Source organism: Xenopus laevis, chromosome 7S (assembly GCF_017654675.1).
Source record: "Xenopus laevis strain J_2021 chromosome 7S, Xenopus_laevis_v10.1, whole genome shotgun sequence".
Lineage (NCBI taxonomy): Eukaryota > Metazoa > Chordata > Amphibia > Anura > Pipidae > Xenopus > Xenopus laevis.
The window spans coordinates 92182744-92206215 of NC_054384.1; the positions used below are offsets into that span (position 1 = coordinate 92182744).

A 23472-nucleotide genomic window follows, 5' to 3' on the forward strand; every position below is an offset into this window, starting at 1 on the left:
TAATACGCATGTATTATATTACTCCTCAGCTTCCATGTGCCAGTTTCAGCCCTGGTGTTATAACAACTTCAACTACAAGCCTGGTTTCTGCGGTTGGATAATGAGTATGTAGAATAAAGCCCTTTTCCTCCTTACACATGGCACAGCATATTGTTCAGGGGGTGCCCTCTTACAACTCCCAGCACCCTCTAGCACCCTTCCACCATGGAATGCTGGGATCACATCGGATGGAAGCAATGGGGTTAAATGTTTTCTTTAATTGATTTGTGACGTTTAAGTATCATTATACTGTAAATTCCAAAATAAAGATCATTACAAGATTAATGCACTGCAGCATGCCATGAGATACTGAGTTATGCAGTTAAATTGAATTGGTACAGCAGAACTGAAGCAGAATGTAGCCCTCAACTAATCCATTGGATGTGCAGCAGGGTACAGGGCTCTGCTGTTCATTGCAAGAATAGCTGATAAATAAATTATGTTTAACATCACATGAAAGAGCCACCAAGCACACACTTCATCTTTCCATAAAAGCATAAGGTGGGGAAGGTAGGCACTCACCTGGGCAAGTAATTTCCTGGGTATTACAGGGTATTCGGGCAGGTAGCGACCCAGCTGCCTGTCGGATCGTGCTCAGTTACAGTATGAGAGGAAACTTTGAAACTTCACCCTCTGTGACTCACAGGGCAGAGCTCTCTCTTCCTCCTCTCACTGGCTGCTGCTGTCTCTGAGCTCGGCTGTGCAGGAGAGACATGCAAATTCGGTTCTAGTTTTCACTTCACTGATTGGTTGGATTGATTACAGGGCAAGTGAGTCTCCAGCAAAGCTGCCTGAAGTGACTGCTGCAATGTAACATTGTCTCATTCATTATGAACATTTCTATCATCCCCGCACGAGACTGCTACACAGAAAATATGGATTGTTTTCCTTTTAAACTGTCAGTCTTAAAGGGGATATAAACCCAATAATAACATTTTGTCTAATGAAAGAAGATGAACGCTTAAGGTGGCCATACACTATAAGATCTACCCATTCAGTGAGATCATTCCCTGATTTGCCCAACAATGGCAGGGTGATATTGGGTTAATCCGAACATTCGGCCCTAAGGCTGAATGATCGGATTGTAACGATGGCAATGGGGCTGACAGTTTTAGGACTAGTTTTTATCAACTAGCCGATGCGTTTCTCAATAGCAGGAAAACTGAAACCTGCCCGATCGATATCTGTGCAATTTTTGGCCATATATGGATCAGGGAGACCCGTCGGAAGCCATCATACCGGGGTAGATAAACTGTCTAATTGGTCTATAGGACTGATATCTGTAGCTTTAATCTGACTGTGTATGGCCATCTTAAGCAACTTTTCAATATACATTCAGTAAAAATGTGCAACGATTTTAATGGTATTTGTAAAGGTGGACATACACAGGCAGATCAAAGCTACCAATATTGGTCCTTTAGACTCATTCGGAACCTTATCTGCCCATGTGTGGTTGCTTCTGACGAGTCCCTCCGATCGATACCAGACCAAAAATCAGCTAGATATCCATTAGGCAGCTTTTAATTTTTCCTGCGATCGAAAACCGCATCGGCTAGCTGATGTGGTCCTACGACCCGTCTGTATCCATGTTCTTCGTCGTAATCCAGGCCTAGGGCCGAACATTCGGATTAACCCGATATCGCCCTGCTGTTAGTGGGCATATCGGGTTAAGATCTGCTCTTTTGGTGACCTCGTCAAATGAGCGGATCTTATCGTGTATGGCCACCTTAACTGCAATTGAAAGCAGTGTCTTCTGAAACAACATAAGAGGTCCTTGAGAGGTCCTTGCACATGCATGTGAGGTTGGTTGGCTTCAGCTACTTTGTTTAAAAGTCAAAATTACCGGAGCAGAAAGGGACAGACAGATACAGCTTTCAGGAGTGGTTACATTTACAAATTACGATACTTTAATATCGTAATATACTTGACTATGTGCTATCAATATATACTGGAAAAGTTGCTTATAATGACATTTTCTCTTACTAGGCAAAGTTTTATTTTTGAGTTTACATCCCCTTTACTACTAATTTCTGAATTCTCATAAAAGAGGTTGTTCACCTTTAAATGTACTTTAAGTACTTTTTGCAGTTGGTTTTCATCATTTATTATTTATGGCTGTTGAGCTATTTAGCTTTTTATTAACCAGCTCTCAAAGTCTGTAGATTCAGCAATCTGGTTGTTAGCGTCCAAATAACCCTAGCAACCATGAAGACTGAAATATGAATAGGAGAGAAAATGCTTAATAAAAAGTAGCAATAACAAAATTTGTAGCCCTTACAAAGCATTTGGTTTTAAATAGGGTCAGTGACCCCCCATGTGAAAGCTGAAAATCTTTTTATATACTTTAAAACTGCCACACCCGTAAAAAAAATGTTTTTTTATTTGCTGCATTTTCTTGCATTTGACGTATGTTCAGCTATCAATAGAATAGAAGGTTGCATTTGGAACAGAAAGAAACATGCTTAGTCAAAAAACGTGTTTAAAAGCAATATATGTGTTTTTTTCTCGTTAATTGTGCTTTTGAAAAATGCATAAGCAAATGCCCCACATGTAAGAGCCCTTAATAAGCATCTTTAAGGCCCATGTATTTAGCTTCAATGCAACAGTTTGAAAATATTGACAACCATGAAAAGCATTTAAGTTAAGCCTTTAGATGAGCTTTTTATGTTGTGCTGATGCTAATTAGCAGAAATTAGCAAGCACGCAAAAGGATATTGCATAAACTAGTACAATCCTAAACCACAATTGAAAAACTGCTGTGCTCATACTGAATACTTTAATCAAATGGGTAACCCTCCCCCTTATCTATGTCCCAGTGCTCCAGACTCTACAACGTTATTGAAAGTTTAATGAGTGAAGGACTTGCTGCGGCTGATAAACACAGAGTTCAACCCTATGCAAATCTGTTGCCCAGTCTCATATTATTTGTCTTCTGTTTGTTCTCAAGTGCTCCCTGTCTGTGCACTACACACAGGGAGCACATGAGTTTTTAAAAGAGCAGGAACAGCATTTTTGCTTTGCAGTTTGTGAGTTTTTGCTCAAGTGCTTTTCTTCTATTGAAGTTTTTATCTGCTCTTCACCTGTTTTCAGTTTTATTGGTGTATCGGTAAATTTCTCTTTTTGTAGACATGCACTCTGCTATTGCAAATCCAGGAGTTATTGGACTTATTTTGTTCAAAGGAGAAGGAAAGTGTTGTTAAACTTGTTGGTACCAAATGTTAGGCAACACCAAGTGATTGTATTTACTTAACTGACACTCCAGGGGGCAAATTCACTAACATTCGTAGTTTCGCCAGGCGCAACTTCGCCGCGCTTCGCCGCACTTCGCCGGGCGTAGTTTCGCCAGCGATCCGCAAATTCACTAAAATCCGAAGTTGCTCAGGGGTAGCGTAAGGTTGCGAAGTTGCGCTAGCGTTGATTCGCTATGTAAAGCGAAGTTACGCTAGCGAAGACTAATTTGCATACGGCGCGAAATTCAAATTTCAATGGAGGAATACGTATCAGCACTACAAATGCCTAGAAAACCTTCAAATCAGCAAATAAAATTTTTATTTTGCCCTACACATGTGTCCACTGTCTAGGTAAGTTGCCATGAGTCAGGAAATGTAGGGGGGAAGGAGGGGAGCCCCAAAAAATTTTTCGATCTTTTTAAGCCTATCACCCATAATGTAGAAAACACGCCAGCGTTTTTTGGGACTTTTTTTCCAACAATCCCTATCTACTCTATTGCGCTTCGCCAGTTCTGAGGTGGCGAAGGATGTCTAGCGTAAAAGGTAGCGTTCAGTACACTGTGCAAGTTAGTGAATTTGCGTAGTTACATCGCTAGCGAAAATTCGCCAGGCGTAAGGGTGCGAAGTAACGCTAGCGAAACTACGCCAGCGTTCGTTAGTGAATTTGCGCAGTAACGAAAATGCCAAACGCTAGCGAATTAACGCTAGTGTTCGGCGCTTCGGCGCTTAGTGAATTTGCCCCCAGGTCGGTGCTCCTATCAGCAGAAAACTGCACCGGTTATTCCAGCGAGCACCACAGAGCAATCCTCTTCCTGCGTCTTCCTACGGCTGCACATACGCAGTAGGGTGAAAAGCCGAACTCTAATGAAAAAGCCACCTATTTCATTCTACTGCACATGCATCTGCCCTGGGAAATTTGAAAAGAGAAGAAGTGAAGAAGACGATTGCTCTATGGTGCTCGCTGGCAAAACCCCGGGCTGGTTTTCTGCTGACCCAGCCAGGTGTCAGGTAAGTAATTAAAATAACCTAAGAAGGGCCTAACTTTTGGCACCCAAAGTGTAAATGACATTCCTACTCCTTTTAACCCTGTTTGAGGTCCAGCAACATGTAGGACAGAAAATAAGTGTCCACTTTATATCTCACCCCAAGTCTTTAGCTGAGATTCCTTGGGTACCTCGAAGGGAAATAAGTATTTCCCCAAAAGAATCATCTGTTTGGTTGACCAGTTAAAATACACTATAGTGCCACTCAGCTCTAACGTTTGCAACACCTTCATAAAAAACAAAGAGGCACCATAACAAGGCTTGAAATCTTTCATTTTTCAAGTAAGCAAGATGGTGCGACTTTAAGTCAGTGTGCTATTTGTTTTCATTCAGAGGTGCTTTGTCTTGGAATTCTGCAGCCATTAACCATTCCTGCTCATCCACAAAGGAATGTGGTGATGGATTTTATACGGTGAATTTGACCACCCAAGAAATGAAGACGTTTTAGATTTCACTAGACTGGGAGCCAGCACATCATGCGTAGAAGCCCATCATTTAGATCCAGTTGGATTGCTGTCAGCTTGTTGGCTGATGTCCCTTTCAGGAAATGGCCCTACCTGATTTTTCCTTTGCAAGCTGAGCATTTGAAAAGCATGGGAATAGGCCAGCCCATGTTGCATCAGTTTAGAGCATTACATTTGGAACTAGAGCCCAGTTTGTGTTTATATAACCCTTTGTGAGCTAAATAAGAAGTGTGTTATTTAATACCCATGAGCTGAAACAAAAGCAATGAGAGACAGGCCTTGCTCATAATAACGTGGCCAAGTTTGGAAATATATTACAGCTGCAGTATGCCTAATTAATTCCTTGGATGCTAAAATAACAAAAATTAATTCCTTGGATATGTCATGGACACACCTTCTGCGACCTATTGCACTGCCTGGCTGCATCTTGTTAAGCAAAAGACATTTAAAGAAATGCTTTTATTCCATTTTACTTTAGAAGAATCTTCACACATGAAATTTAAACATTCATTATCTGGATTATGATCTGGATTTGTGAAAGGACAGGCAACTGAATGTTTAAAATACATTAAAATCAGCATGAGTGGGACTGCCAGATAATCCAAGGATGCTTTAGACTGGATAACAATTGTTATATGGTATTGTTACACACTTTTGTCCAGGAGCCCAGGCCCAATGCCCACGTTGCCCTACAGAAAGAGCAGAAGCACACGGGATACATTGATTGCTGATTGCTGCTAGTTGTAATGCAGATAAATGCCGGCCTAATTTCCATTTTGGAATTGGATTCTTCAATGAAACACTATGATTTCAAGCATAAAGTACTATGTATGCAAAACTGAGCTCCACTGATGTTATTCACAAGCGTATTTGCTCTCCATACATTATCCTAGCAACTTGTGGTTAGTGTCAATGTGCCCCGTCAGCCTGCTCAGATACATTTCTGAAGAGATGAGCCCTAAGGGCCAGGGCACACGCTGTTATTTTGGGAGATTAGTTGCCCAGCGACAAGTCACTTCTTTGGGTGACTAATCTCCCCGAACTGCTTTCCCGCCAGCTAGAATGTAAAACACCGGCGGGATGGCAGTCGGATTGCTTCGGCTTTCCTCTTGAGGCAACTATGGGTGACTATGGAAAACGTAGATTTAGATTCTAGCCGGCGGGAAGGCAGTTTGGGGAGATTAGTCGCCCGAAGAATAAGTGATTTGTTGCTGGGCAACTAATTTCCCAATATCGTAGCGTGTGCCCTTAACCTAAACCAAATTCTGGATTGGGCTTTTTTCATTTGGAGCTCCCCCTGGCTTTTGATCAGGCTCATAGCTCATAACAAAGCTATAGATATATCTATGAATCTGATAATCAACCACATTTTAGTTTGAACATCAAATAAGAGCTCCCTAAATGGCCTTCAAGCTGGGCTTTCAGCTGAAGCTAGATGAGCAAATCAGAATTTTTTTCTCCTACCACCGGGAAGGCAGCATCACAGTTGGAATCCATTGCCATATTGAATATTCAAGATGCCCTGACTGGATGAATAGAAATGACCCCCATTTATGTCATTATGGAAAGTTATCCATGGAAAGTAGCGCAATTTTTATCATTACCCTGGGAACCTACATATGAGTTGCACATGTCTTAGTATTCACATAATGTTAGTACATTAGTCTCAATGCAATGATGCTCAGTAACATCACTCACTTTGTTTCCACAACAAAATGTACGTGAAATTTTAATGTTGAATTAAAAGGGCAATTCAACTTTAATTTGGTTATGTTATAGAATGGTCAATTCCAAGCAACTTTTCAATTGGTCTTCATTATTTTCTTTTATAGTTTCTTAATTATATGCCTTCTTCTTCTGACTCTTTCCATCTTTCAAATGGGAGTCACTGACCCCATCTAAAAAACAAATGCTCTGTAAGGCTACCAATGTATTGTTAATGCTAATTTTTATTACTCATCCTTTTAGCCAGGCCTTCTCCTGGTCATATTCCAGTCTCTTATTCCAAACAGTGCATGGTTGCTAGGGTAATTAGGACCCTAGCGATCACATTTCTGAAATTGCAAACTGGAGAGCTGCAGAAATAAAATGCTACATAACTGAAAAACCACAAATAATAAAAAATGAAAACCAATTGCAAATTGTCTTAGAATATCACTCTCTACACGTGACTAAAGGTTAACTCAACGATGAACAGCCACTTTAAAATACTGTTTCTGTCTATCCCACTTCAGTGGTGAATTCTATTTTTTCACATGGGCACAGAAACATATTTTGCACACTAGGTAAACAAAAGGAAATCCTACAGAAAGGAATTTTCTAATTTGCTTTGATTTTGGCCAACGTATTTATAATGGTATTTCCTACTGTAGAAAGAAATGGTTTAATGCATTTGATCTCAGCAGGTGTCCTGTAGGAACCCCATGTAGTACAATGAGCACAGTAAACACCCCTTTTGAACGGATAACTCTGAATCAACATATTTTTTAGTTAAAGGTTATTTGTTAGAGAATGGAAGGAAAAAAACTAATCGTTTATAAGGTCCTAAATCTTTGAGATCAACTAACAGAAAGAAGGTACAAAAAATTATACAGTGAAAGAAAAAAATATATTTTTATTGTAAAAAGACACAAAAAAAACATGCTTTTGTACAGAAAAGTCAGAAAATACAAGTTTTTTAACATGCACCTAAGATCCGTGTGTAATATAGTTTTATTCAAACAAAGCAGACCCTGTGGCTGCAAAGGGCCCAAAAGTCATAGGGTCCCATGAGGCCCTAAATAATGAGCAATTTCAACATATATATTGGTAAAAAAGCTCAATCTCTGGATATGTTGGAACCCTAAAATTAATTTGCTGTGAGGTCCAGTAAAATCTAGGTACGCCACTTAAACAAAGCCTTTATTTTGTTCAAGGTTAGTGTGGAAAAGCTGGTTCTTAGCTGGTTATAAATGAGTAAATTCTATACCATTGCTAAATATAAGCAGATTTATTTTAATTTTCGAAGTAGATTTATGGTATGGAGAAAAATACAAATTACAGAAAAATACCTTAACTGAAAAACCTCAGGTACCAATCATTCTGAATAACAAGTCACATACCTGTATAAGTTTAAATACTGCATTGTCATATAGTTTCAGAATGTACAACAAAAGTGCATGAAACATACCTCCCAACTGTCCCGTTTTTAGAGGGACAGTCCCTCTTTTGACAGCTCAATCCGCAGTCCCTCATTTGTACTGGAAAGTACCACCTTTCTCTGCCCTGAACAGCCAGAAAAAGAAACAAAGTTTCTAATTTAAGGTGGCCATACACGGACAGAGTCGGCAGCTTATTGGCCCGTGTATGGGGCCCTCCGACGGGCTTCCCCGATCGATATCTGGCCGAAAGTCAGTCGGTATGGCCAGCTTTAATTGGCTTTTGGCAGAGAGCCCAGAACAGCCACAGCTGCAGATAAGATACTTTTGTAACAGTTTCGAGATAAGCAAATAAGTAAAAGTAACAAAATAAGATAACAGGTTCCTTGGGAAAAGTTAGACTCACAGCTTAAAGGGCAATTCACCTTCATTAGCAAAACTGTAAAAACTGGGGGGGAAAAACACAGAAATATGTTCAAACTTTCATAACCTGCCAAATTTTGTAAAATGAACATTGTAATTAGGGGGTGTGGCCACAAAAATGGGTGTGGTCGAAAATGTTGCCACATCCCAAATCCGGGCCTGATTGCCTCCAGTAAGGAGTAATTACATCTTAGTAGGGATCAAGTACAAGGTACTGTTTTTTATTACGGAGAAAATGGAAATAATTTTAAAATGTTTTATTTATTTGATTAAAATTGAGTCTATGATGAAGGTCCTTCCGTAGTTTGAAGCTTTCTGGATAATGGGTTTCTGGATGACTGATCTTATACATGTAATGATAAAGGCTCCAGTCACAGACTGGACTGGGGCAAAATTTATATCTAGGGCCTAGGCTCTTCTCTGCCACTCCTCGATCTGATTGGCACACAATAAAATTGTGCATGTACTGATTAGATTGGAGGGGGCTAGCCCCATATTTCAGCTGCTAGATTTTACAGCAAGTATCCGACAGCAAGCAGACGCCTTTAGAAATTATTTGGAAACCTATTATTTTTCCTATATAGGCACCCAAACAATAAAAAGTACAAAAGAGAGCCCTGTGATGGGGAAACCAAACATGTTACATGTATGTAAGTAAAAACACATGGTACCACAAGACGGGCATAGAGCATGGGCTCAGTCAGACCATATCTGTTCAGATCTCTATGTGACGTAAATAGTTATTGCATTCTGCAATGTTTTTACGAAGGGAACAGTTGGCTTAGTTTTACTGTAACCTTCAATGGCAACTGCACTGAAAAGCTTTATTGCACATACAGTATCTAACATTGGCTTCAGTACAAGGCATTGGATGTGATTTCTAACAACCCCTGCAAATCAATGCAGCAGATTTTATATGCAAGCAGTCTTTCTGATAGCACTAGCATAAAATGATGTGCACAAGCCCTTAGAACAGCGGTTGTCAGCCTTTTTTACTGGCCTTTAGTGTGAGTCCCTTTGCTAATGCTCCAAGCTACCCTAGGGAAGACCAGCCCTGTGGTTTGGGAAACACCACCAAAGCAATGTAATAACTGTTGGGTAATAGACCAGTTCAGGTTGTAGACATATAGCAGTATGGCAAGAGCAACACCTAGTGGAAGACGGTATTAGGGATTATCGTTTACTCTTAAAGGAGAACTAAAGTTTAACTAAAGAACTAGAAATGTTGTACATTATGTTTTGTGCTTCTGTAGCAGCCCAAGGCAAGCACAGCCCTTTAGCAGTAAAGATCTGTGTCTCCAAAGATGCCCCAGTAGCTCCCCATCTTCTTTTCTGCTGATTCACTGCACATGCTCTGTGCTGCTGTCACTTACTGAGTTTAGGGACCCACTCACAATATACAGTACACATAGAATAGAAATGTCACAATATAAGGCTGATTAGTAATTAATTCAGATAATTACTACATGGGAGCACAGAAACCAGTGCAACTAGCATCAGAATTTAATAATCAGCCCTGTAGCATCCACTTATATTACAGTAAAACCTAATTTTCTGCTTGATAATTTGACAACCCCTAAACTTAGCTTCTCAACAGCTGCTCAGAGCCCACTGTGACAAGTGTGAAGTCCTGGATCATTGCTGCTATTGACAAGCTGAAACTTTAGGCTGGTGCAATGAGTTCAGTATATAAAATATGACATTTTTAGCCACATTTATTTTTACGGTTAGTTCCCTTTTAAGAACTTCAGAGAAAGGGATTTAATATAAAAATGTATTCAAAATTAACTTTAAATATAACCAATTATTGTGGATTCACCCAAATTACCCAGTAATCCCAACTCAAGTAAGCAAGACGCAATGTCTGTCACAAATAGTAGTGAACAAAGCAATGCTTGAGCAAAAGTCTTAAAGGGGTTGTTCACTTGTGTGTTCATTTTTAGTATGATGTAGAGAGTGATATTCTGAGATAATTTGTAACTGTTTTTTTTTTTTATTATTTGTGGTTTTTGAGTTATTTAGCTTTTTTTGAGCAGCTCTCCAGTTTGCAATTTCAGCAGTTTGGTTGCTAGGGCCCAAAAAACTAAGAATGCACTGAATCCACTATTTTGGATTAGGCTGAACCCCCGAATCCTTTGTGAAAAATTTGTCTGAATACCGAACTGAATCCTAATTTGCATATGCAGATTAGGGGCGGGAAGGGGAAAACTTTTTTTATTCCTAGTTTTGTGACAAAAAGCCAGACGATTTCCCTCTCTGTCCCTAATTGTAGGGATGCACTAAATCCAGGATTCGGTTTGGTATTCGGCCTTTTTCAGCAGGATTCGGATTCGGCTGAATCCTTCTGCCCAGCTGAACTGAATCCAACTTTGCACATGCAAATTAGGGGCGGAAATCGCGTGACTTTTTGTCACAAAACAAGTAAGTAAAAAATGTTTTCACCTTCCCACCACTAATTTGCATATGCAAATTAGGATTCGGTTTTGTATTCGGCCGAATCCTTCGCAATGGATTCGGGGTTTCGGCTGAATCCAAAATAGTGGATTCGGTGCATCCCTACCTAATTTGCATATGCAATTTGCAAATTAGGTTTCAGATCCTATTAGGACAAATCCGAATCCTGCTGAAAAAGGCCAAATCCCAAATCGAATCCTGGATTCGGCGGATCCCTACAAATAATCCTTGCAACCATGAATTGATTTGAATAAGAGACAGGAATATGAATAGGAGAGGCCTGAAGAGAAAGATGAGCACTAAAAAGTGACAATGACAGTGAATTTGTAACCTTACAAAGCATTTGTTGTTTAGATGGGGTCAGTGACCCCCATTTAAAAGCTGGAAAGATTCAGAAGAAAAGGGCACATGTAAAAAATCTAATAATGAAGACCAATAGAAAATGTTGATTAACATTGGCCATTCTATAACATACTAAAAGTTAACTTCAAGGTGAACTTTAAGGGAATCTGAATGGATCTGAGTTAAGAAACCCGCAACAAATAATTTGGGTAAATACCAAACCCATGGTACTGACTCTTAAGTCACAGCAGAATACACAGGAATAATATAGCTATCTTTATATATACATTGTAGGTGACTTTACCCAGCAATTCGACCACTAAACTCATGAAAACTACAAATCCCAGCATGCATTTCTTTACAGCTTCCGGCTGGCGTTCTGTAGCATCATGGCAGCCTTCGGTAGTAAGTGTTCTGTCAATGAGACCTTCTTTATGCTTCAACATACGGGAATTTGTACTATTATTCGCCGGATGACACTTTTAGTTCTGCGGGCAGGTTCCGGGTGCGTAATGGAGAGAAGGAACTCGGTTGATTGGGAAGTTGGTGACCGGAAATACTGGCTCGTGTGCAGAGATGTAACCTTGTGAGAGACTAGGGCTTCAAGATTAACGCTGGGCACGTTTGTCCTGGTGCAGTGACCCTTAGCAAACGAGCATTTGTAGCTCCCGCTGTTTTATTTGCTATGGGTTATTGCTCTGCTGTATTTATGCAAGTCAATGAGTGTCCTCGTAGCTCTATCGCCCACTAACATTGATCTGCGAGTTGTGCTTGTTCAGGTGTAGCACTTCTGCACTCTCCTAGTACTGTCTGACTGAGAATGGACGTAGTAGACAGGTGGGAAGCCTCTGTTTAAAGGAACAGGAACACCAGCAAATGAAAGTCTTTTAAATGAATGACAATATAATGAACTGTTGTGTTCCACTGCTAGAACTGGTTTGTTTGCTACAGAAACTCTGCAGTAGCTTATATAAACAAGCTGCTGTGTAGCCATGGGGGCAGACATTTTTTGGTGTTACTGTTCCTTTAGGGCTTTAGCACTTTAGTTGCATGGCGACTAATCGCCTCTTATTCGGGGCGACAATCTCCCCGAACTGCCTTCCGCCTGCTAAAATGAAAATTGGTCTGCGGCAATGCACTCGCTTTGATTTCCGAAATTGCCCCACGAGGAAACTTTGTGCGACTTTGGAAATCGAAGCGCCGCGAGTGCATTGCTGCAGGTGATTTTTCATTTTAGCAGGCGGAAGGCAGTTTGGAGAGATTGTCGCCCCAAATAAGAGGCAATTAGTCGCCAGGCGACTAAATCACCCCGAAACTGCCCGGGTGCTAAAGCCCTTACGCAACATGGAGAGCTCTCGGGTGGGTGCCCCCGGCCTAGATAAGGCACTGGGCTTGAAGGGGGGGTTCACTTTTAAGTTAACATTTAGTATGTTAAAGTATAGCTAATTCTATGCACATATTATCCTTTGTTTTTACAGTTTTTTTAATTATTTGTTCGAATTGTTCCTTTGCCTTTTTCCAGCTTTCAAATTGGGGTCACTGACCCAATCTGTAAGACTACACATTTATCATTATTACTACTTTTTGTTATTTCTCTTTCTATGAAGGCCCTCTCCTATTCCAGTCTCTTACTCAAATCAATGCATGGATGCTAGGGTAATTTGGACCCTAGCAACAGATTGATTACACTGTAATCTGGAAAGCCTCTGAATAAAAAGCTAAGTAATTAACAAAATCACAAATAATAGAAAATGGAAACCAAAATACAAATAGTCTCAGAATATCACTCTCAACATCATACTAAAAGTTAATTTAAAGGTGAACAGTGGTGATAAGAGAAATTTTTAGCCAAGTTGCACTTTGAAAATGGCAGGCATAGAAATAAAAAATTGTCACATGGCAACAAAAATTTTTGTCGCCCATAGACTTAATGTATTTCGCCATTTCGCAAATTTTTGGCGAAGCAAAACGGGTCAGATTTGCCCATCACTAACAACCCTGGCATAAGAAGTGGAGAACAGTCACTTTAAAGACGGTCCTATTTGCCACATGCCAGCAAAGTGTAAACTGTCACCCTGTTCAATTATAACCCCAGAATATCTCTCCCTGGAGGGCCACAGGTTGGACATTGCCTCATTATGACACAGAGCTGATTACAAAGGTTAACAATCAATAGCAATATGAAGTGTTTGCTTTATTATTCATCAAAACCTTTTTTGTTTTTCTTTCAGAAATAGGCGCATTCCTTAAAAATGCCTGGGCGAAAGAGCCAGTTATCACTGTTTCAGCAGCCATTGGAATTTTGGGTAATCCTCTTTGCCATTCATTACTGTGAATACAGGGAAACCTTAATTTTACATACCATTTTTTTAAAGGGATACTGTCATGGAAAAACATGTTTTTTCCAAAACACATCAGTTAATAGAATTCTGCACTGAAATCCATTTCTCAAAATAGCTAACAGATTTTTTTATATTCAATTTTGAAATCTGACATGGGGCTAGACATTGGTCAGTTTCCCAGCTGCCCCAGTCATGTGACTTGTGCCTGCACTTTAGGATGGTACTACTTTCTGGCAGGCTGTTATTTCTCCTACTTAATGTAACTGAATCAGTCTCAGTGGGACTTGGCTTTTATTAAGTGCTGTTCTTAGATCTACCAGGGAGCTGTTATCTTGTGTTAAGGAGCTGTTATCTCGTTACCTTCCCATTGTTCTGTTGTTAGGCTGCTGGGGGTGGGGGGAAGGGATGGGGTGAAATCATTCCAACTTGCAGTACAGCAGTAAAGTGTGACTGAAGTTTATCAGTACACAAGTCACATGACTGGGGGCAGCTGGGAAACTGACAATATGTCTAGCCCCATGTCAGATTTCAGATTTGAATATAACAAAATCTGTTTGCTATTTTGAAAAATGGATTTCAGTGCAGAATTCTGCTGGAGCAGCACTATTTACTGATGTTTTGAAAAAACATGTTTTCCCATGACAGTATCCCTTTAAGTTTTACCTCATTTTACATTTGGGTATTTTTTTTGTGGTCCCACCAATTTATGATGCATGTCAATAGGTGTCTTTCCCTGATTTTTATATCATGTTTTCCAGGATTTTACATCCAAACTTTGTGCTGATGTTCCTAAAAATGGTTAATCCTGTTATCATTAGTTAAATTAACAGGTTTAAAACACTAACCAGATACATCTTTTGCCCTGGTCCTGTCTTTCAAAGTAAAACTGTGCTTATATCCTTTGAGTATTTAAAGCATTCCTTTAATACATTTCCCTTATTTTACATTTTCCCAGCTTTTACACTTTAACCCCCCCCCAGTCACCTGAAAAACTAAAATGGGGGTTCTACTGTATTTGGATGTTACACCGGGAACTTTAATGGCCATATTCAACAACATTCCCTGAGCAGATGGAGTGTTCTGCAAATTCAAGAGAACAATGTTGGTTTTTGTCGTAGCCCAACTATTGTTTAGTCACGAAGGGGCAATATGTGCCTGTGTTGAACATACTTTAAACAGTAACAATAAGGCACTTTTATTTGACCTTCATCCCACCCCCTTGCTAGCCATTTTAAGAGGATCAGGAGGTAGTTTAATTATTAGTCACAGCTTACGTTACCCACAAGGACCACCACATTATCTTTAAACCATGGCACCACCAGACATTCAGAAATACCACTGATATATCACAAAAATTATAATTGTCTCTGTGCTAATAATTCATTTTTTTTTCATTAGCTGTGGCCATTCCGCTTGTAAGTCCCTACACAAAGTATACTGCATTGTTGAATCAATCCACGCCCTACAATTATCCAGGTAAAACCGCATTTCTCTTGTATTTCTTTATAACAGTGCAAAGTAATCGGGAGGGGGCAGGTTAGGGTCAGGTGCGGGTCCAGAAATTCTTGACTCGCACATCACTACTGTAAAGCTGGAGATTGGGGGCTCTGCATTCATCTGGTAGCATGTGAGCGTTGAATGGAAACAGCTGCCTGCAGAGTTCCCAGCAGTGATATGTGGGCCGGCCCAATAACTGCGGGTTTCGACACCTGCACACCTTCTTTGGGTCAAGCTGTTTCTTTTGCTGTCCCCGTTCATGACCTCCCTGTTCCGGCTGTATCTATTTATAAGCATGTGTATGCTCCGCCCCTTTTACAGATGATGAAGTTGGGATCGGGTGCAGGTCAAATCTATTTTCACCTGCACATCACTAGTCCCAGAGATATGACCATGCTTGGCCCTTGTTTGTGAGCCCTTTATTGAGGTGTTGGTAGACTTGTATACATGTGCTCTAGGCACCTTCTTCATTGCAGAGTTTTACAGGCTGAGCTAAAAGGACTCGATTTACATATACAGGGATCCCCAACCTTCTTTATCTGTGAGCCACATTCAAATGTAAAACAGAAGCAACAGAAGCATGAAATAGATGTGCCCGGGGTGTGCCAAATAAGGACTATGATTGGCTAAATAAGGGGTGTGCCAAATAAGGACTATGATTGGCTATTTTGTAGACCAATATGGTTTGGCCATAAACCTGGTTTCTATGCAACCAAAACTTGCCTTCAAGCCAGGAATTCAAAAATAAGCGCCTGTTTTAAGGCCACTGAGCAACATCCATGGGGTTGGGGAGCAAACTACTGGTTGGGGACCACTGTACATATATATCATTCTACCTGGGGGAGTTGATGTTTTGCAACAACTGGCAGTAGCACTTGACTTTTTGACTGAAATAGCCAAGTACTGGAATTTTATGATAGATAGATGATAGATAGATACTTTATGAATCTATCATTATTTGCAAAATCAGTTGTAAGCACTCTGAAATAATGTTTCATTTGAAAAAAGAAATAGTACATTTCCGCCATATGACTTGGAAAGTTCAGACTGTGGCCTGTGGATTATAGATTTAGCCAAAACCAAATCCTGCAAAAATGTATATATGTATTGGCCCAGTCCTAGGTTAACGATATACTTAATCTAAACCTTATTTAGAAATAGAATATGTTGGTCCTTTTGAAGAACTCTATACAATTTACATCAGACTGAAGGCCAGTGCTATGTATTGTGTGAAAGAATGATCCATATCATCAGGCAGCAAAGTATAGAAAGGCACATGCAGATATTAAGAGAATATCTTTGTTCATTCTGTTCTTGTTTAGTTCCAGTTCGAGATGATGGAAACATGCCAGATGTCCCCAGTCATCCTGCTGATAAGCTTGGGCCTAACCTTGATTGGTTTAAGAACATGTAAATGAAAGGAAAAGAAATCTGAAAAGAATCCGTTGTTCTGTTCACACCATTATGTATCCTGTATAAATATGAATAAAAACACTTACAAAAAAGTAACAGTTAAATTAATCCTTTAGTGGTTTTTGGCAATAAAACCGTATATTTACTGTATATATCTTTTCCTTCTGCAAATTCAATGCTTCTTGTATTTTTCTTGTAATCTCTGCTTTAGCAGGCAATTATAGGGGACCTGTCGCCGTAAAGGAGAACTAAACCCTCCATGTAAATCCCCATTGGCCCCCCTCTGCACAGTCGATTGGGCAGGGTTTAAATAACCCATCGGATTGAGGACAGCATCTGTTCATTGATGCGGTCCTCAATCCGAACACCCATATGCTCATCGTTGTGATCCAATCATTTTGGCCCTAGGGCCTCTGATTGGATCAGCCCAATGTTGCCCACCTCAAGGTGGACATATCAGGGAGTGATCCCCTCGTATGGTGACCTCTATGTATGTATGACCAGCTTTACACACAGGCCTTTTTTGTGTAATCGTTTAACATGCACGTACACAACCTAATGGAAATTTTAAAAAATCTATTTTATTCTACCAAATTGTACCCACCAGCCAGTTCATTCCTTTACATGTTTGTGTACTTAAAATGCATGAACACACACACACACACAATATACGTTTTGATGCATTCCGCAGACATCTCAGTGCACAAATATGCAAACATTTATACATACTGTATGTGTGTAACCATAATGCATTTCTTAGCAGAGGCACTCTTTATATAATGGTAACCGTCTATTTACACTAGATGGAGATATTTAATTGATAAACTATTTAGCAATTCATATGTACAAATATGAAGATAATGGTCTTGTCACACAGCTATATTCACATAATTTATTGCTTCCTGAAGCATTTGTAAACCAAAAAACCCTATTTACAAACAGGACATTTAATTAAAGAACAGTTATGTCACATTCATATTGTAGTCTTTGAATATGGGCTCAGAGACACCGAAATAGTAGCAGGATACAACATTCCTTTTTTGAGGCTATTGTGTTTGTTTAAAAAAACAAAAAACAAACAGGCTGGCAATCCCATGGATCCTGGCATAAGAGTATGGTTTAAATTCATTATATATTCCTAGAGTGGCCTCTTCAGGCATCTTTATTTCTTATGACGATACCCATGGTAAAAGTTGCACAAGATTTCCTGAGCAGGTTTGAAAAGCATTAATCAAAATCTGGGCTGGAAAACTTTGGATATTGTAGGATCTTGTCTCGTGGGCTGAGAGTGCGCCAGCTCAGAGGCAGCTCCTCATCTCCTTCACACAGGTAATCCTCTTCAATCTTCACCTAGCAGAGGAACAAAGTATTATTAATATATGCTAAACATGCATTTGCCAACGAATGCGACAAAATGTACCTGCGTATAACATTATTCCACAAAAAGGGATTAATGGATAAATTCGATTTTGCTTATGGTTTTAAACAGATATAGTAGCCATGCATTGCTACCATACTGCTAACGTAATGGTCTAATGATGTGAAATACTACATAAACAGTCCTTGCATCTCATCTGGTCATTATTGTATAATGGTTATTATTTGTGGGTTTAGAAACTGTTGTTTGTGAGTCTAGAAACTTCCCACTGCTCAGATACTATTCATGCTTGTCAGTGAACTGAATATCTGAGGGCACTAGAGAATACTCCTGCAGCATTACCTGAACCAGAAGAGGTTCTGATGGAAGAAGAGATGGGGTCAGTCTTCTTCCATTATGGTCTCTCTCTTCCTTGAGCTTTTTCCTGTTTTTAGCTGGTGGCCCCTCTGTCTGTGATGGACTTAGAGGGCTATTAGTTTCCAGACCTAGGGGTTGCCCAGATGAGCAAACAGGAATAACAGACATCTCCTCATTCGCCGGAGGTTCATTTTCAGAGTTCCCATGGGCAGGGGAGTTGTGTGGGTGGGTCCCTTCATCCTATTAAACCCCAAAAAGAGACTTTATGAAAACGTTTAACTAAAATAAGAGTGCAATTTAAAGATAAAGAGAACAAACACTCCCTTTGCAAGGTAAAACATGGTAATCAGAGATTTGTGTCCCGTCAACACTTAGGAAGGAATAGCAACATCAAAAAATTAAAGTGTTTTTAACCCGTAATAAAAAAAAAAACCCTCCCGCCATACCCTGGGTAGACCCCTCTCCCTCCTCCCCCCTTCCCCAGCCTACCTGCCCCCCGGGTAAATGGCCCTAATTTTTTACTCACATCTCCGTGCAGATTCTGGCCTTGGAGTTCACAGCAGCCATCTTCTTTCTTCGGTCTTTTTCGGAAGTTTCGGCGTATGCGCAGTTGGAATAAATTTCTGGCCCGAATCCCTGCACATGCACCGAAAGTTACGAAAATTTCTGAATTTTTTTTCGGAAATTTTCATGACTTTCAGGACATGCGCAGTTGTTCGGGACAGGAAGTTTACTCCAAGTGCGCATGCGCCGAAAATGCCGTCAATACACGAAGGTTACCGGAGAAGAAGAAGACGGCTGCCATGCACTCCGAGACCAGAATCTGCACGGAGCGGTGAGTAAAGAATTTGTGGCATTTGCCCGGGGGGGGCAGGTAGGCTGAGGGGGAGGAGATAGGGGGGGTCTACCCAGGGTGGGGGGAGGGGTTTTTAAACTACGGTTGAATTCTCCTTTAAGTAATGAATAAATAGTGAAATGTTGCCCTGCACTAGACAAACTGGGGTGTTTTCTTCAGAAACACTACTATAGTTTATGCAAACAGAACTTTCATCAGTGCAGGACAACAGTACATTATATTTTATATCTAAAACACTTTCATGTTTTGGTGTTACTGTTCCTTTAACTGTAACCAGCAACATTTGGCAATCAGAATAATTAGAATTATTTAGAAAAGACAGAGCCTGTAACATTAGCAGCAATCAGTAAGAGGATATCTCCTGTCTTCATTGGTTAGTGTAAAATGGAACTTGTTGCAACCAAACCTTCCATGGGTGAATTGTGCAATTGTGTGTTAATTTTGTGTTAAAAGCAAGAATCAATGAACAAGAATTTTTACCTCTAACAAAAACGTGAGATGGCACTTTCTGTAATCATCCTCGTAGGCATCCAAGACCTTCATCAAACATCTAGGAAAGAATAAAATGTGTTAAAGTGCTTTTCTGCGAGACAGATAATGGTTTCTCCTACTTTCAAGAAATATGTTGGAAAACTGTTGCATTAAAATGCTGTGCAAGTTACAAGGGGAGCAACACCGGCTGCACTGCACAGCCTGCAATATAAAGTATATGGTGGTGTAGGAAGCCTAGATGCCAGTCTACTTTAGAATCTTACCGTCAGTACTCACTGACCCTGCAACATGTGACCCCCATGGAATAGAATGGAACCCCAAAATGTTGAATTTGCAGTGATGACAGTAAAGTGTTTGAGTACACATTTGCCAATAGCCTTGAAATGATGACAGCGCTGTATAAATGTTTCTCCTGCTATTTCCATGTTGGTCTGTGACCTCCTACACATGCATGGTCTGTGTCCAGACTGAAGGAGATTTTAGGCTAAACCGAATGTAATGGGACAGGAAAATAGAACTTATAATTGAGTGCCCCTGTCACTGAGATGGTTGGGCAACTCACATACACTGTCTCATCATAATGGCCGGGGAAGTCTCTTGTCCTGTAATGAAGTATGCTACACTACAAAAGTCCAAAGAGTGGCGTTTATAATATTAATAATACAGGTATTGGACCTTTTATCCAGAATGCTCGGGACCTGCGGTTTTCCTGATCTTTCCTTAATTTGGATATTCGTACCTTAAGTCTACTAGAAAATTATGTAAACATTAAATAACCCCAATAGGCTGGTTCTGCTTCCAATAAGGATTAATTAAATCTTAGTTTGGATCAAGTACAAGGTACTGTTTTATTATTACAGAGAAAAAGGAAATACATTTTAAAAACGTGAATTATTTGATTATAGTGGAGTCTATGGGAATAGGGAGCTTTCTGAATAACAGGTTTGCAGATAACGGATCCCACACCTGTAATAATAATAATAAATGAAAAAATAGTACAATAGAATAATGAGAATGCAAACAACCAGTACCTCCTTTTGTGTTTCAGCCTTTGGGTTATCTTTTCCACCTGGTGAAGCCTGTTAAGAATTCTCTCATTTACCTGCAATACAATTTACCATTACTGCATGATTGAATGTTAATATGTGAAATTTCAGCACTAACACAAAAGTAACACAATGATCAGACAGCACAGTACTTTTAAATCATGCAGTAGACCCGACATACACTGGTTGCAGCAGGTACCCCTGTAACAACAGAAATCTACACATCTACGCATATGCAAATTAGGGGCGGGGAGGGAAATCGTGTGACTTTTTGTCACAAAACAAGTAAAAAATGCTTTCCCCTTCCCACTGCAAATTAGGATTCTGATTTGGTATTAGGCCGAATCTTTTGCGAAGGATTCGGGGGTTCGGCCGAATCCAAAATAATGGATTTGGTGCACCTCTAGTTTGTCCCTGCTGAGCAGAATCCCCGAGTTTCATTAAAGGCAGCAGTTAGAATTGATACAATAGTTGCTAATACTCCAGAGACACTGCTGAGATATGTATCAACTAATTGTATCAACTAAATGTAATAAATTGTAACAGTTTCTGCTCCTGGATCACTGAGCTGCCGGACTGAAACACTAGCGACAGGAACATTAAACTTGCATTTGGGGAAAACGGTAAAAAATAAAAGATGGAAAGAAATTGAAAAAAGTATTTGTTTATGGTGAACAATCTGAAAACAACTGAACTGAAAAAAGTGTTTGGAAGGTAAACAACCTCTTTAGGGCAGAGACACATGTGAAGATTCGGGGAGATTTAGTCGCCCGTCGGCTAGAATCAAAATCGCCGGTGGGATGGCACTCGGAGCGATGTGTTTTCTGAAGTTGGCTCACGAGGAAACGAATCGATTTGCGTGCCATCCCGCCAGCGATTTAGATTCTAGCCGGCGGAAAGGCTATGCTGGGAGATTAGTCACCCGAAGAAAAGGCGATTTTCACTAGGCGACTAATTTCCACGTGTGTCTCTGCCCTAAATGGGTGCCGTCTGAATCAATACAAAGACTTTGGCAACATGGTAATATACACTTTACTGAAATAGCAACCAACAAGAGATGAAAACGGGAATCACATACAAACACATGGAGATTTATACAATGAGCGTGAACCCTTAGCAATCACCAGTTCTATGTCTTTGCAGCGCCGTCTCAATGTAATAAACTTCCTTCTGTGCAGCTCACGCTGCTTGGCTTCTACCTCCTCTTCATCTTGAAGGTTATCTCCGCTAAGGCCTCCATCCACAAATTCCACCTCTGTTTCTAACTCACTCTCCAGAATATTTCCCCCAAATAGAGGTGGCCAAGCAAGTTCAGACCCAGGAGGTACAGAGAACTCCTCAAAGCCCACTCCAGCCATGTTATATAACTGGAACACACAAAAAAAGATTGTTTGTATTAAAAAATATATATATATTTTTTAAATCTACATTTTGTAGATGTATAGTTCAAAAATATAAAATAACCATGTTATTAAAAAGATACAGTCGAATTTGCATTGGGGAAGTATATTTCCTAGAACCTGTGGCTGCCTCTACTTCCTTTATCAAAATACACAAACGAAAGAGCACAAACATGCAATTACGAACGCAAATTTTAAGTTTATTCTAGTGTAAATTGGGAATAGTTGATTCAAGTTTAAAAAAAATTCAAAATTTATCATTACTGTGCATTTAAGAATTCAAATTTGACTATGCGCCATCTAAAACCTGCCAAATTGGTGTTTTAGCCTATGGAGGACCTCCTACAATCAATTTGAAGTAGTTCGGTCGACTTCAAATTCGATTCAAGTTTGCGGGTCGATCCTAATTTACCCAAATTTAAAATTCAATTAGTTACATTTTTTTTCGAATTTGCAATTGGTTTTCATTTTTAATTATTTGCAGTTTTCAAGTTATTTAGCTTTTTATCCAGTCGATCTCCAGGTCGCAATTTCAGCAATATGGTTTCTAGGGTCCAAATTACTCTAGCAACCATGCATTGATTTGAATAAGAGACTGGAAAAGGAGAGGGTCTGAGTAGAAATATGAGTCATAAAAAGCAGCAATAACAATAAGGGTCGAATTTCGATTTAAAAAAAAAACAATTGGAAATTCAAATTAAAAAAGACCAACTGAAATATATTTTAAAAAAAAGTTTTTTTCAGGTGAATAGGCCGTTTTAGTTTGAATTTGAATCGTAAAAAAAAAGAAAAAACTTTGATTTTTCAAAGTCCACCAATTGACTCCAAATAGGTTCTAGGAGGTTCAAAATAGACTAAAACAGCAATTCGGCAGGTTTTAGATGGCGAATGGTCAAAGTCGGATTTTCAAAGAGACAGTACATGATAAATTTCGATATTCCAGTTTTCGATTTTTTTTTTCATATTCGAACCAAATTTGTTTTATTCCCTAGTCGATGTACACAAAAATTAGCTCAGAAATTCCAATTCGAATTTTCCCTACGACCTAAATCTGCCCGAAATGTGTAGCCTTACAGACCATCCGTTTTTTAGATGGGGTCAGTGACCCCTATTTGAAAGATGGAAAGAGTCAGAAGAAAAAGGCAAATAATTAAAAAAAAAAAAAAATATATAAAAATGAAATAATGAAGACTAGTTGCTTAGGATTGGTCATTCAATAACATATTAAAATGTAATTAAAGTGAATCATCTCTTGAACAACAAACAATGCCTCGCACTAACATAATAATATAACCCTGCCTTTACTAAGGCTCTGCTGGTGATAAGCTCCAATATGTTACACGTTACCTTTATGGCATTGGCAGGATACAGCCCCCCTATTACATCCTTAATAGAAAATGAGAACAACCCACTGGGTATCCGGACACCTATGCTAAGGGCCAACAGGAAACTGAAACGCAATAAAATCGCGCCTACCTACGAACCAATAAGCGAAAGCGTGCGTTGCTAGAGGCGCTCCTGGAATGACTGACACAGCTCTGGACCTATCATATATAAGC

General features: G+C 39.7%; 3 protein-coding genes across 4 annotated transcripts in view; 1 reads left to right on the forward strand and 2 right to left on the reverse strand.

Moving 5' to 3' along the window:
- Window positions 1-636, reverse strand: part of cd37.S (CD37 molecule S homeolog) — a gene marked incomplete at its 5' end in the record, with an annotated part of 66909 nt that extends 66273 nt beyond the window's left edge. The window contains 1 exon segment of the mRNA NM_001094216.1: window positions 562-636.
- Window positions 637-11457: 10821 nt separating this feature from the next.
- ndufa3.S (NADH:ubiquinone oxidoreductase subunit A3 S homeolog) lies at window positions 11458-16480 on the forward strand. The gene is made up of 4 exons (XM_018228078.2): window positions 11458-11537; window positions 13364-13438; window positions 14873-14950; window positions 16294-16480. Exons 1-4 carry the CDS (start codon window positions 11522-11524, stop codon window positions 16383-16385), a joined length of 261 nt encoding a protein of 86 aa, XP_018083567.1. The 5' UTR covers window positions 11458-11521; the 3' UTR covers window positions 16386-16480.
- Window positions 16481-17262: 782 nt separating this feature from the next.
- LOC108697743 (TCF3 fusion partner) lies at window positions 17263-23443 on the reverse strand. 2 transcript variants are annotated; one of them, XM_018228076.2, is made up of 6 exons: window positions 23390-23443; window positions 21638-21880; window positions 20499-20569; window positions 19456-19525; window positions 18105-18359; window positions 17263-17734 (listed from the first exon to the last, which is right to left on the reverse strand). In XM_018228076.2, the coding sequence occupies exons 2-6, from the start codon at window positions 21869-21871 to the stop codon at window positions 17612-17614; spliced, it is 753 nt and encodes a 250-aa protein (XP_018083565.1). In that variant the 5' UTR covers window positions 21872-21880; window positions 23390-23443; the 3' UTR covers window positions 17263-17611. The 2 variants fall into 2 exon arrangements, with proteins under 2 accessions (XP_018083565.1, XP_018083566.1); XM_018228077.2 differs by lacking the exon at window positions 23390-23443 and adding an exon at window positions 23261-23387.
- Between the last annotated feature and the right edge of the window lie 29 nt (window positions 23444-23472).